Genomic DNA, 14,679 nt, shown 5'->3' on the forward strand with positions numbered 1-14,679 from the left:
TCGCCCTCAATTATGCTTGCAAAACAGACAGAGGCCATAAATTGTCTTTACCTTGATTATGTAAAAGAGATTTTGGGAATGCCGCAAGGAGAGATGCACCACTTGGCAGCATGCCATTGGCTTATTATTAAAGGCAAAGAAAAATGAAACACTAAGCTAAAAAAGGGTTGCGCTAAAATTATCCGTTGGCCAATTGTAGACGGCTACACAAAGGCTGCCATCTCTTTGACCTTCGCCCTCGCTGAATCACCTGCGATCTCCTCTCCTTCTCTCTTTCCGTGCCTCATCTCTTGTTTCCTTCAGATGGGATCTCTCTCTATCTAGGGGCAAGGCAGCACATCACATCATACGTCCAACCGCAACGCAAGATACAATCTCAAGGCCTCGCATTAGCAGCTGCAGACGATCACACATATAAGCATCTCCCTCTCTGTCGGCTTTGGGGATCACACATATGATCTCCCCCTCTATCTCGGCGTCTCTCTCTTTGCTCCAGGTGCAGTGGCCTCATGTTTTCCCCACGAGCAGCAAGCTGAGAAATGTGATTGGCGGAGCACCGAGGACTAGAGGAGGTGGAGCAGAGTGTTGGTGCTGCTCTTAAGTGATGATCGGATGGCTGTGTGTTCGCATACATTTTTGAGAGCTGATATGAGTGCACATAGAGAGTCCCAGATGCTCCTCATTTCCTGCAAAATCAGGGGTGCCTGACGTTCGTGTGACAAGATTTTATTACAACGCTACTTGATATTATATATATCACAATCCAGCTCTCAGTTTATGGGATATCATGGTATTGGAAGCTTGTTGTTGGTGTAATCCACAACTTTGAGAGCATTGTTTAAAGGTTGTCGAGTGAAGCAGTACTATCAATAGACTAAAATGTATTATTCCTTTCTTCCGTCGGTTGTAGCAGAAACTTGGGTTTCAATTGGCTTTCCTAATAATGAAGGGTGGCACCGAAGGGCAGGATGGTGGGCTCAATAGTTAGAACTCACATGCCGCAACTAGGGAGGAGAAGCACCACTTAGAAGACAAGAAGAGGAGGCTGGGAGAGTTTGTACCAGGTGAGGCGAAGGAAAACCGTAGAAGTACAGAGAGATCAGCTGAGGAAACTTGCGCTTGCCTTGCCCAATAAACACACTTGGGAGGTCGATGATCCCCACTTCGACGGATTATGCTACTGCTCGAAATTCCAAATATGCCCGCTGCCAGTAACGTGAGGATGTCACCCCCCTTACTAGTAGTGAAGTGACCTCCTTAAAAATCACTCAAACACCTCAGTCGTGTTGCACAAAATATGGCCTCCCAGCTGAAATCACTCAAATGCGGTCTTGGGAGGCCGAAATCACTCAAATGCAGTGTTCTTCATAAAGCCCAAAAAGTGCTCGATGAGCTTCATGTCTGGAATGTTGTCTCTTGGAATGCTCTGATCGCGGGATATGCCCAACAAAGGCAGGGCCAGGAAGCGCTGGGCTTTTTTCAGCAAATGCAAAGAGAGGGCAACTCTCCCAAATGCAATCACCTAAGCTTCTATCTTCAAGGCATGTGGCATTATGTTGATGTTGATATGGGCAAAAGAATTCACGATGATATTGTTAGCCAAAGGTTGTCAAAAAAAAATGAGTAAATTGGAACTGTCTTGGCATGTATACCAAATGTGGCGCACTTGAGAAAGCACACAAAGTGCTTGAGGAGCTTACCGTCCAGAGCAGCATCTCGTCAAATGCACTGACTGCAGGGTTGTCGAAAAAAAACAAGGTACATGGAATTGTCTTGTCATGTATACCAAATGTGGCGCACTTGAGAAAGCACAGAAAATGCTTGAGGAGCTAACTGTTTGGAGCGGCATCTCTTCGAATGCTCTGATTGATCGATATGCACAAGAGGAGAAGGGCTGGGAAGCTGTGGACTGTTTTCAGCAGATGTGAAGCGAGAGCTATATCCAGACGCAGTCACCTATGTGTATATCTTAAAGGAATGTGGCTCTTCGCAAGATGCTGATATGGACACAGAAATTCATGATGATAGCTGTGGACTATTTTCAGCAGATGTGAAGCGAGAGCTATATCCAAACGCAGTTGCCTACGTGTATATCTTAAAGGCGTGTGGCTCTTTGCAAGATGCTGATATGGACACAAAAATTCACGATGTTATTGTTACTCAGATGCTATTGAAAAGAGATGTCATGTTGACACTCCCTTGGTCGATGTGTATGCCAAATGTGGTGCACTTGAGAAAGCACAAATAGTGCTCGAGGAGCTTTTTGTTCGGAACAGCATCTCTTGGAATGCACTGATTGCGGGATACGCCCAACAGGAGTACGCTATTTTCAGCAAATACACAATGAGGACCTTTGTCCAAATTCAATCACCTACGCGTGCATCTTGAAGGCATGTGGCTCTACGTAAGATGCTGATATGGGCACAAAAATTCACAATTTCTTTGTTCGTCAGAGGCTTTTGAAAATAGAGGTTGTGGTTGGCATTTCCTTGGTCAATTTGTATGTCAAATGCAGTACGCTTCAAAAAGCATAGAAAGTGCTTGAGGAGCTTCTTGTCCGGAATGTCGTCTCTTGGAACGCACTGATTACGGGATATGCACAACATGAGCAGGGACAGAAAGCTCTAGGCTGTTTTTAGCGGATGCAAAGCGAGAGTATCTCTCACCATTCATTCAACTATACTTTTGTCTTGAAGGCATGTGACATTACCAGTAAGATTATTCTGCAGAGATGCTCTGCATTGGGATACCTGATTTTTATCTCAATACTTGAATGTGATGGAGGTGCTAGTATTTAGAATGAGAATTTTGTGGTTATGTTGCAAGGTATGAATGTTTTAAAAGGTCTAGAAACAACACAAGTTGCTCTCAGCTACTTTGCGCCTGTGCAATAAGAGTAATATTCAAAAGCTTCCAGAGAAGATATTGTGCCTCTTCCTCTCTTTACATAAAAGAAGCTTTTTGTTCATACTTGCACTCCTTTTCACATACATTGTAAATACCTGGCCCTGGTATCACACGGTAATTGCCTTGTTCTAAAATAGTGTGACCTTGAGAGCAAGATCAGAGCTCGTTATTGGAAAAAGCAGAATTTGTTTAAATGTATCTTGTGAATCATGCCGATCAATAAAGAGGTTTGTAGGGTGTTTGGGCAAAATATTGTGTCACGGCATAGGAAAACAGATATCAACACATGCAAAGTGAGGGCCTTTGTCCAGAGGAAATCACCTGCGCGTGCATATCTTGATTGCATCAAGCAAGGGCCTCTCTCTTGATGCAATCACATACATGTGCATCTTGAAGGCGTGTGGCTCTACGCAAGATGCTGATATGGGCATAAAAATTCACGTTGACATTGTTGGTAATGGGTTGTTGAAAAAGATATCGGACTTGGCAATGCCTTGGTTGACATGTTTGCTAAATGTGGTACACTTCAAAGAGCACCAAAACTTCTCGAAAAGCTTCATATCCAGAGTGTGGACTCTTGGAACACACTGATTGTAAGATTTACCCCACAGGGGGCAGGCCAGAAAGCTCTAGTCTATTTTCAACATATTTAAAGTGATAGCCCTAGTCTGTTTTTAGCAGATTCGAAGTGACGGCCTCTCTCATGATTGCAAGATTTGCTCAAAAAGGGCAGCGCCAAAAAGCTCTAGGCTGTTTTCAACAGATGCGAAGCAAGGAATCTTGGAGAAAGATGTCATGCTTGGCCGTACTTTGATCAATATGTATGTCAAATGGGGTGCCCCAAAGACTACGACTTTGTGTATGTGTGCATGTGAGCCTACAAACGAAAAATACGGCGGTAAGGAAGGTCTAGAAGTGGCTCCATCCAAGATTGTGCGTTGATCGACACAACCAATACCAAAGGTACACTTATATTCCGTATTTTCATTTCCTTTATGTGATCTCAAAAGTACTTAGAGTAAATCATGTACACATTAAAGCAATAAATTTACATCATTTTTGTGTCATTTTTATTCAAAAGATTGTAGATGAAGGTGACAAATGTTGTTGTGATGCCCAACAAAGGAACATGTAGACAATACGCCACGGCAAGGCAACATGGAATGATACATTTCTTCATAAAACATTGGTAATGAGTTCTTCCTTGTAAAGCTGTAGTATTTTTACAATAAGAAAGTCCCTCCAACAATGGAGGAGAAGCATAAGTCCCCCTTCAATACTGAAGGGGATAAAAGTGGCGGGGGAAAGGCACGTTCCTTACGATATTATTATAAATGTGGAGAACAGTGCCAACTCCACACCATACATATGTATGGTTTTTTCTTTTTTTTATGGGCACAATCATCGTAAATGCACGAAATGCATCTCATTTTGTTTTTATTATAATATGGAACTGTTTACATTCATACTTCTTTTCATGCAAAATCTCATTTGTGATGCGAGGTCATAGAGCTTTTGGCGAAAGCTTTGAGGAGAGATGCTATGGAGCCATCATCACGAGCTATGCCATGCGGTAAAATCCACACCACTATCACTATTTTACTTCTTACCATCTACACAGTGAGTCAATCAAGGCAATCTAGTTACTGTTAGTAGCGACTCACTGGGGACAACACATCTAGCATATCTACCAATCGACAGTCACATCACAGGACATCACAAGACATCATAAGACATCACATGATGACAAATCACATTTAAAATCATTCCAAATCTCATACCATGATTAATCGGCAATGTATTTAGCAATCGCATCTAGATCCAGTCAGGACCTCATATATGCCCGACTAACTAATCCTTATTGCAACCATGTCTATCGAGATCTTTCAGACAGAAATGCTGCAGTCATTTCGTCTATCAGTTCCTGTACTTAGACAAGTCAAGCACAAATCAATATCATATTATCGAGAATTATAGGTCATACAGCAGAATATTGTTAGTCCACAGTATCCTTGAAACTCAAAAGAGGCATCAATAACTTAAGTATCAAAAATTGGGGCAATCTGTTGACAAAGGAGTGGAGCGACTCCCCTCTTGTGCATACCCGTTTCACCAAATTCCACCCAAGCTGAGTTCGGGGTTCGAATTGGAATAGACTATGCTAGACCAAATGCTTCAAGGTTAGGTTTACAATCTGAGGAATATCTGCCAAGTCCTCCTCCTCCATCCACTTCGCATCCAATGCGGGATAGTTCTTGTATTTAACCAAGGACCGCCTTATCATTTTACCTTACCTTTCTATCTTTATGTGTCAATATCTGTTCTGGAACGAGTATCTCCTCGTTTTCCTCCACTTTGGGTTGCTCATCTGGCTCCCCATCATCGGGTACATCGCCTTTAAAAGGCTTCAGGAGACTCACTTGAAAAGCATTGTGAATTCTCCAAGTATCGAGCAGCTTCAGTCTAAAGGAGACATCATTTATCTTTTCAGAAATCTGGAAAGTTCCATAGTATCTCATGCTAAGCTTTGGAAAAAGCCACTCCTTTCCCTTTTTCTTCTCAGGCGTGCCTTCTCAAAACGTAAGAGCACCCAATCGTTCTCCTTCAATTTCAAATCGCGACGATGTCGATCTGCTACCTTTTTGTGTCTTTCCTGAGATTTCTCTAAAGCCTCCCGAACCTTGGCAAAAGCAGTGTCCAAGTCCATCGTGTATTGGTCGGCTTCAAAAATCTTATCTTTTATGTGCTTAAGAAGGGTGGAACCTTCGGGGCACTTCAATAATCTCAAATGGTGCCTTCCCCGTCAAAGACTGAATCGTGTTATTGTAGGCAAATTCCACCAAAGGTAAAAACCTTTCCCATGGGCAGGTGGGTATGGGTAAAGGCTATAAGAATCGCTGTGATGTATGCCTATCAAACTTGACCTTTTGGCATACCAAGCAACTGCGTACAAAATCGTCCACGTCCTTGTTGAGTCTCGACCAAAAGAAGTATCTCTCCACACCTTTCAGGGTGGTAGCAATGCCGCGGTGACCCATAAATGGTGGACAGTGGCATTCGGTTAAAACCTTTTCCCTCAATGGTTGTGTAACGCACAATATCGTTTTCTTCATCAAGTAGCCATCCCGAACGGAATATCCCGCTACTACCTCCCCATTCCGTATCCGAGTGAAAATATCTACAAAATCTATATATGTGGCATAGTGATCGACCATATCCTAGAAGCTCCTATGGTGTATCGCGGAAATAGCCAAAACCAACGGCTTCCGGGACAAAGCATTTGCCACCAAGTTCTTTTGTCCCTGCACATGGACAATCTGGAAGTGAAACTGTGACAAGATGTTTGTCCACCGCATCTGCTTTTCTGATAGTTGCTTCTGTGACAAGAAGTAGCATAAACTCTGGTGACCTGTGAAGACCGTAAAATCGGCTCCGAGTAGGTAATGTCGCCACTGAGTACGAGCATGGATAACCGCCAAAAGCTCTTTCTCATATATCTGTGTTGTCAATTCCGACCTTGAGAACAATCAGCTCTCGTAGGCAATGACATGGCCTTCTTGCATTAAGATCGCACCCAGACTACGACCACAAGCATCACAATATACTTCGAATGACTTCTGCAAATCCAACAAAGTCAAAACTGGTCCTATAGTCAATTTCGCTTTCGATGTCTGAAAGGCAGTCACCTCACTGGGTCCCCACGAGAAAGGGACTCCTCTTCTGTGTCAAGATATGCAAAGGGGAAGCAACCTCTGCAAACTTTCTAATGAACCGCCGGTAGTAAGAACATAAGCCCAAGAAGCTTCTAACTTCATGGACATTCTTCAAATCGGGCCAATCACGGATAGTCTCTATCTTGGCCGCACCCATCTACACTCCTGGTGTGCTGAGATGATGTGTCCTAAAAAGTGTATCTCTGCTAGGAAAAATTCACTCTTCTTTGCATTGATCACTAACTTGTGATCCGCAATGTCTGAAAGATCTGTAGTAGATGTTCTCTATGTTCTACCTCATCTTTGGAGAAGACAATAATGTCATCAAAGAAAGCGCCAACAAAAGATCTGTACTCTCTGAAAATCATGTCCATCATTCGGTTAAAGGTCGCTGGAGCATTGGTAAGCCCAAAAGGCATAACCAAAAACTCGAATAAACCAAAGGTCGTCCGAAAAGTTGTCTTGTAGACGTCTCCCGACGTGATTCGGATCTGATGATATCCGCTCTTCAAATTGATCCTGCTAAAACACGAGGATCCCTGTAGTTGGTCAAGAATATCATCGATCCTAGCAATCGAAAATTTGTTATTGATGGTGATTTTATTGAGAGTTCTATAATCGATGCACATTCTCCAAGATCCATCTTTCTTCAAAACCAACAACACCAGAGAGCAGTAAGGTGAAGTACTCGGCTGGATAAGACCCTTTTCCAAGAGGTCTTTCACTTAGTTCATAATTTCTTCATTATGGGCTCGACTCACACGGTAAGGTGGCCAGTTCGGTGGTGTGCTTCCAGGCATCAGATCAATGGTATGATCCTCAAGACGAGCTGGTGGCAACTCACCTGGCAGGTCCTCAAAAAAGCAATCGGCATGAGTGTGGAGAAAATCTTGATGTTCTTTTTCTAGATCAAACATATTTTTCCTATGATCATCATTTAACTCTTTCAAAAAGATCGAGTAAACAACAGACTGGGTTTCATTAATTTCTACACAGCCGAAGCCGATACAATAGGGATAGACTTGCCTTTAAGTTTCACATCATGTACAATGGTTCGGCTCTTTTCAATAGTTAGTGTCGCTTTCTTCGCCCGATAATCGACCGTGGCGTTGTTCTTATGGTACCAAGGGACTCCCAGGAGAACATCACAACCTTCCAAGGGCATTATGTAGAAGTCCTCGTGTCCTAAATACCCCTGACAATGCAACCGAAGTTTACCAATGACAGGTGTAATGGCCACGTCCCTGCCGGGTGCTGCTAGAACTACCTCTGCTTGTGGTCCCATCTGATCAGGTGTAATCTCGAGCCGCACCGCCAATTCAGGTGAAATGAAGTTGGCCTTGGCTCCTCCATCAAAGAAAATAAGGGCTTCTTGATCTTTCACTTTGTCCCAAGCTCGGCAAAGTTTTGTACTCTCATCAATCGTGCTTGGGTCAGTACCCATACAATCTAGAACCAGTCCTGCTTTCATCTTGCCTTTTCATCCACGTTCCTCAGCTGCTTTCGAACTTTATGGCCTTTCTTCATCATGTTCGTTATGTGCCTTTTTAGGGCACTTCACGGAGATGTGCCCAAGTTCCCCGCATGTAAAACACTTCCTCTCTTTGATGTAGTTGGTTCTCTCCCGAAGAGTGAGCCGGGGTCGTGCATCCTTATCTTTCTGATCTTGGGGACTCTTCTTCTTTCTACTTTCATTTTTAGAAGTCTGTTCGGTTTTCTGCGTCATGATCTCATCTCTGGGGTAAGTCAAACTGCCTGAATGTATGGTAAAACCCCGTTTCGCATGACTCATCAGTTCTTGAATAGAATCTGACTTTTGCTCTAAGCAGTGATCTCGGATCTCCGTAGGAAGTCCGCAGCTAAACCTCTCAATCTGTTATTTAAACGAGATCTTCTTAAATGAAGAAGCGGGTAGAAAAAAACTCCAAAATCTCTCGCAATATGCATCCAAAGTATCTTCTTGGTCATCCGGAGATGGTTCCAAGCAGTTTGTATGTCGCGTTCGTACTCCCAAGTCAACCAAGAAGAAATAAAAAGCCTTTTAAATTTCAGCCATTTAACTGGCGCTTTCTTGCTCAATAGAAGAGTGGACCACCATGTTCGAGCATTTCCCTTGAAGTAAGAGGTAGCCCTCCAAATCTTGGAGTGCTCTGAGTAATGTCCTCCAGAGAAAGCTATATCAAACTGCTCTACGAAGGCCAAAGCGCTCGAAGCATCTCGGAATCCAGAAAAAGTGTCAAATTTAATTGACTGTCCACCTTCTTTAAATTCTCGAACTTTCTTGCTTTTATCCTCCAAAAAGTCATATTGGTTGGCTTTATAGAAATTCTTCTTCTTTGCATAAAATCTGTGATCATCGGAGTCCGAACTATCTAAAGACGAGTCCTCTGTAGAACTGTCAGAAACTGGGCGAAACTTAGGCTTCTTTGCCTTTCTCTTGCCCTTTCCGAAGCTTTGCTTTTTGCTTCGCTTTTCTCTTTCCTGTCTTCTTCGCTCGAGTCAGAAGAGCTAGAAGAACTGTCAGAAGAAGAAGAAGAAGAAGAAGAAATAGATACTCCTTCAAATTACACATGCTTCTTTTGCTTTCGTGGCGAGGCAAAAGGGGATTGACGACCCAAATAACCCGGGACGTCAGTTCCTTTCTTCTACTTCGGCTTTGTTGGTTGCGTCAAACAGCTGGGTAATCCGTGTATCAACCACCTCTTCTAATTCTTGCTCTGTAAACATCCTCGGAGTAGGAGGTTTCTTGAGTGCCTGTTTGAGGGGTGGTTCTGTGGCCTTACGCCACTGAGAGTGCACTTCGTCGAAGGATGTCTGAGTCAAAAATTTGACAAATTTCGGATCCTTCGTAAGATTGATCATCATCTTTGTCGCATCGTCAACCAATTGTTGAAGCTCCATCTCTTCAATCTCCGCCTAAGTAGGCCGAGGCGGGCCGTACTCCTCGTGAGAATCTTCTTCGTGATCTCTTCCCGCATCTTTAGATGCAGAGGAGATCGACTGATCTCTGTTTGAATCCGTAAGTGTCGCAAGAAAAGGATCGGATTTCCCGGTAGAAGAGAAATCCATCGCGCTCTAATGACACTCCAAGTCAAGATTCTACCGCGACACAGCAAAGATTCACTTCAAAACAGTTCACAATTCACACTTAAGTCGACACGGCCTGGCGTAGTTTCGTGCCTAGAGATATTGGCCCTAAATACTGGCGTTCTTTCAGTATTTCTTTTTGTATTAATTTGTGTTCAAAGTACAAGAGTGGGTAGGTGCTCACTCTCAGACTCTGCGTCCACATGCTCTGAGAAGTGAGGGCCTAACCCACTTATTTATTGCTACAAGGGATGCCCAAAAAGCAGAGCCCCAAAAGCTGTAACTTAAAAGCTTCTTAAAATAAAGCAATAGGCCCAAAAAGCTGTCCAACGTAATTTCAGGAATTCCGTACGCTTTGCAACGTCATCAGCTGCTACGCAAAAGCAGATTTCCGTACGGCAAGCCACGTCAACACTTTGGCGTTTTGCGCCGCAACATCCGGAGATCTGTACACAGTCTGTACAACCTGTCGGCACATGGTGCGGGGGTCTGTACTGCTGCCACGTGTCCAAGTGTGTCTAGGGCCATGCCACATCACCCATTTGTATCGATCCTGAATACATCATTAGCTGTCCAAATGACCCCTCTTGAGGCTCTAGCTTATCTGAGCTAAGTTTCTAAGACAGCGTTTGATCGAGAGTTCTTCCATTGTCACTTGTGCTGTGCTTATTTTCTTCTGAACCTACCAGATTCATTGCCTCATTATGAGGTTCAACTAGTGCAGCAAAATCAATGCCAGCCTTGAGAATATCATCAAACTTTTCAGATTGAACAATGACCCCTTCTTTCATGACCTGTCTAATGTAGTTATGGCAAGGGCAAAGGAATTAAAAAAGACTCCAGTTGAGTTCATACTGCAGTCTTGAAAAATTAATTCATGTGATTATGTTTAACAAGCGATTTTCATATGTTGCAAGTATACACAAATTAACGAAGTTATTCACAAGAAGTTATCATATGCTGCAAGGATCATTTGATACGCATGTAACAACAGATACATCAAAGCTTCCATTGCACATACTAGAAAATTGAATCGGTCTGCTTGTAACATGAACTGCTATACTCTTACACAAGTTCCAAGGATGATGCAATGGGACGCTTACCACCACACGGTCAGCTCCCTTCAAAAACTCCACCTGATACTGTTTTTCCATTGCAGAGACCAAGTATATATTCCTTAGAGCGAAAGCTGCGTTGTCAAATGGTATCAAAAATGGTAGGAATGATCCTAGTAGTAGAAGAATTAGTTTTATTAGAGTCTGCATATAGGTGTATCAGTGTAAATGTACGAGTGGAATAAGGAAACAAGAAGAAAGCCGGATTTCAATGCTAAACACACAAAGACCTTGCAAGCAACATTACCTTCTTAGAAGCAATGTTAATATATCGCTAGCCGCCACTGGCAAGCAAACGTCCACATGTTGAAGTAAATGAATGCAGCATCAAGAGAGGCTAACCAATCAAAACACTGCCGGCCAAATGGCTCTATCTTCAAGTAAGACAATTGTGGGCACCAAGAAGAGGTTAATTAATCATTGGTAATGGCCTAGCAAAATCGAGTAGCTTTGATATGGGCTCCATTGCAGATGCCAAGACTTGCAAAAAGTTCTCACATATCAAGCAGCCGGCAATAGCGCCGCTGCAAAACTTATCCATCAATGGCCCCAAGACATTTGCAGGCCATTTGAATGCTTGGTATCAGCAACAGCATAATACTTTTCCACTTGCATCAGTCCAGCAGCTATGTCCTGGCTGCTTCCAATGTGTTTTGTGTTTCGTGCCTTCTTCTGCGTGCCAGCAGCTGCATAAACGTTGCTCATTAAGATATATGCTGTCACACCACTTTTGAAGTGATTCCACTGCACACTCATAGTCAATCTTCCAAGCTCAACATTTCCCATTTTCGACAAGAACCTGGAAGAGCAGACCAAACTACACAATCAGATGATGGCATCACGTTAACTACTCCCACAGATTTATCAAAATGCATTGCACTCCCAAAAGGATCAACATGGACGTGTAGTGCTCTTTGACTGGTATAATACCACACTTTCCTATCATGCTATCAGAAAGCATTAACAAAAGTGATTGCAATTAAGGAGGTTCCCTCCTGTTGCATCCAGCGAAAAACAGCTTCCTCAGAGGAACCCTCACTTCGCATCTGCTACCTTTTTCAATCAGAATTTCCTAGCCCTTTTCTTGTTGGGCATATCCTGTGTCCAGTGTTTTCCAAGAGACAACATTTAGGACAGCAAGCTCATCAAGAAGTTTCAGTGCTTTTGTAAGGAAACCACATTTGGCATACATATCAACCAAAGCAGTGCCAACTTCCAAGCACTACATCTTTGTACGAAAGCCCTTGAGTAGCAATCTCGTCATGAATTCTCTCACCTATGTCAGCATCTTGCACAATGCCACAGACTTTTAAGGCACAAGCATAGGTGATTGCATTTGGGGAGAGGACTTCACTTCGCATCTGGCAAAAACAGCCCAGGCCCAGAGCTTCCTTTCCAAACCATGTTGGATCCAGCAATCAATGCGTCCCAAGAGACAACATTACTGAGAGGAAGCTCATCAAAAACTTTCCATGTTTTCATAAGGGAACCACATTCGGCATACATATCAACCGAAGCAATGCCAAGCACTACGTTTTTCTTCAAAAGCCCTTGAGTAGCAATCTCATGGTAAATTTTCTCACCCATATCAAGGTCTTGAGAAATGCCACAGGCCTTCAAGGCACAAGCACAGGCGATTGCATTTGGGGAGAGGCCTTACACTTCGCATCTGCTCAAAACAGCCCAGAGCTTCCTTGCCAAAACCATGCTGCCCATATCCTGCAATCAATGCGCCCCATTTGACAGCATCCCGGACAAAAATGCACGCCAAGAGACAGCATCCCGGATAGGAAGCTCATCAAAAACTTTGCGTGCTTTCGTAAGGGAACCACATTTGGCATACATATCAACCAAAGCAGTGCCAAGCACTACATCTTTCTTCAAAAGCCCGTGAGTAGCAATCTCCTCGTGAATTTTGGCACCCATGTCAAGGTCTTGCAAAATGCCACAGGCCTTTAAGGCACAAGCATAGGTGGTTGCATTTAGGGAGAGGCCTTCACTTCGCATCTGGCAAAAACAGCCCAGAGCTTCCTTGCCAAAACCGTGTTGGGCATATCCTGCAATCAATGCGCCCCAAGAGACAACATTCCGAACAGGAAGCTCGTCAAAAACTTTTCGTGCTGTCATAAGGGAACCACATTTGGCATACATATCAACCAAAGCAGTGCCAAGCACTACGTCTTTCTTTGAAAGCCCTTGAGTAGCAATCTCAACGTGAATTTTCTCACCCATGTCAAGGTCTTGTGAAATGCCACAGGCCTTTAAGGCAGAAGCATAGGTTGCATTTGGGGAGAGGCCTTCACTTCGCATCTGCTCAAAACAGCCCAGAGCTTCCTTGCCAAAACCATGCTGGGCATATCCTGAAATCAATGCGCCCCAAGTGACAACATCACGGACAGGAAGCTCATCAAAAACTTTGCGTGCTTTCGTAAGGGAACCACATTTGGCATACATATCAACCAAAGTTGTGCCAAGCACTACATCTTTCTTCAAAAGCCCTTGAGTAACAATCTCATCGTGAATCTTTTCACCCATGTCAAGGTCTTGTGAAATGCCACAGGCCTTCAAGGCGGAAGCATAAGCAATCGCATTTGGGGAGAGGCCTTCACTTCGCATCTGCTCAAAACAGCCCAGAGCTTCCTTGCCAAAACCATGCTGGGCATATCCTGTAATCAATGCGACCCAAGAGACGGCATCCCGGACAAAAAGCTCATCCAAAACTTTACGTGCTTTCACAAGGGAACCACACTTGGCATACATACCAACCAAGGTATTGCCAATCACTACGTATTTCTTCAAAAGCCCTTGAATAGAAATCTCATCATGAATTTTCTCACCCATGTCGAGGTCTTGCGAAATGCCACAGGCCTTCAAGGCACAAGCATAAGTGATTGCATCTGGAGAGAGGCCTTCACTTCGCATCTGGCGAAAACAGCCCAGTGCTTCCTTGCCAAAACCATGCTGGGCATATCCTGCAATCAATGTGCCCCAAGAGACAACATTCCGAACAGGAAGCTCATCCAAAACTTTGCGTGCTTTTGTGAGGGAACCACATTTGGCATACATACCAACCAAAGCAGTGCCAAGCACTACGTTTTTCTTCAAAAACCCTTCAGCAGCAATCTCATAGTGAATTTTCTCACCCATGCCAAGGTCTTGCGAAATGCCACAGGCCTTCAAGGCGCAAACATAGATGATTGCATCTGGGGAGAGGCCTTCACTTTGCATCTGGCTGTAACAGCCCAGAGCTTCCTTGCCAAAGCCATGCTTGGCATATCCTGCAATCAATACGCCCCAAGAGACAGCATCCCGTTCAGGAAGCTCATCAGAAACTTTCCGTGCTTTCGTAAGGGAGCCACATTTGGCATACATACTGACCAATGTGTTTCCTAAGTGCCTGTTTGTGTGTAGTAACCCACTATTGCAAATCTCAGCGTGTATCCTACTGAGCTGGTACAAATCCTTTTTCTGAGCACACGCTTTTAGTGCATTCATAAAAGAGAGGCTCTTTGCGTTCGATCCCGTGTCATACTCTTCCTGTCCATGCTGGACTTGTGTAGAGGATAGAGCTACTTGGCTGAATCTGTCAGAATAATTATATCGGCTGCTCTGCGACATAGTCCTGAACGTGTCATGCTTCATCTCATGAAAGAGAAACATCACATGCAGATCAACAAGTCACGAAACAATTGGGGTGATAAGTAATTAAAACCCGTTTCAAAATTTAGCTATGTTCTGTTATTTATTACCTTGATTGTATAGAACAAATTCGACGCTCCTCGCAAGGAGAAATATTGAGCTTCTCACAACCTACTATCAACTAAATGGCTTTGAGATATTGTTAGTCAACACAGTGA

The 14,679-nt window shown here is 43.6% G+C and overlaps 1 protein-coding gene across 1 annotated transcript; it reads right to left on the reverse strand.

Annotated features, from left to right (window-relative positions):
* Nucleotides 1–11,362: 11,362 nt before the first annotated feature.
* On the reverse strand, nt 11,363–14,440 carry LOC147458492 (pentatricopeptide repeat-containing protein At4g18520, chloroplastic-like). The gene is made up of 6 exons (XM_086513433.1): nt 13,294–14,440; nt 12,917–13,182; nt 12,685–12,829; nt 12,483–12,541; nt 12,177–12,436; nt 11,363–11,621 (listed from the first exon to the last, which is right to left on the reverse strand). The coding sequence occupies exons 1-6, from the start codon at nt 14,438–14,440 to the stop codon at nt 11,363–11,365; spliced, it is 2,136 nt and encodes a 711-aa protein (XP_086369559.1).
* Nucleotides 14,441–14,679: the final 239 nt, after the last annotated feature.

Source organism: Adiantum capillus-veneris, chromosome 5, assembly GCF_014529385.1.
Source record: "Adiantum capillus-veneris isolate H3 chromosome 5, ASM1452938v2, whole genome shotgun sequence".
In the NCBI taxonomy this organism is placed as follows: Eukaryota; Viridiplantae; Streptophyta; class Polypodiopsida; order Polypodiales; family Pteridaceae; genus Adiantum; species Adiantum capillus-veneris.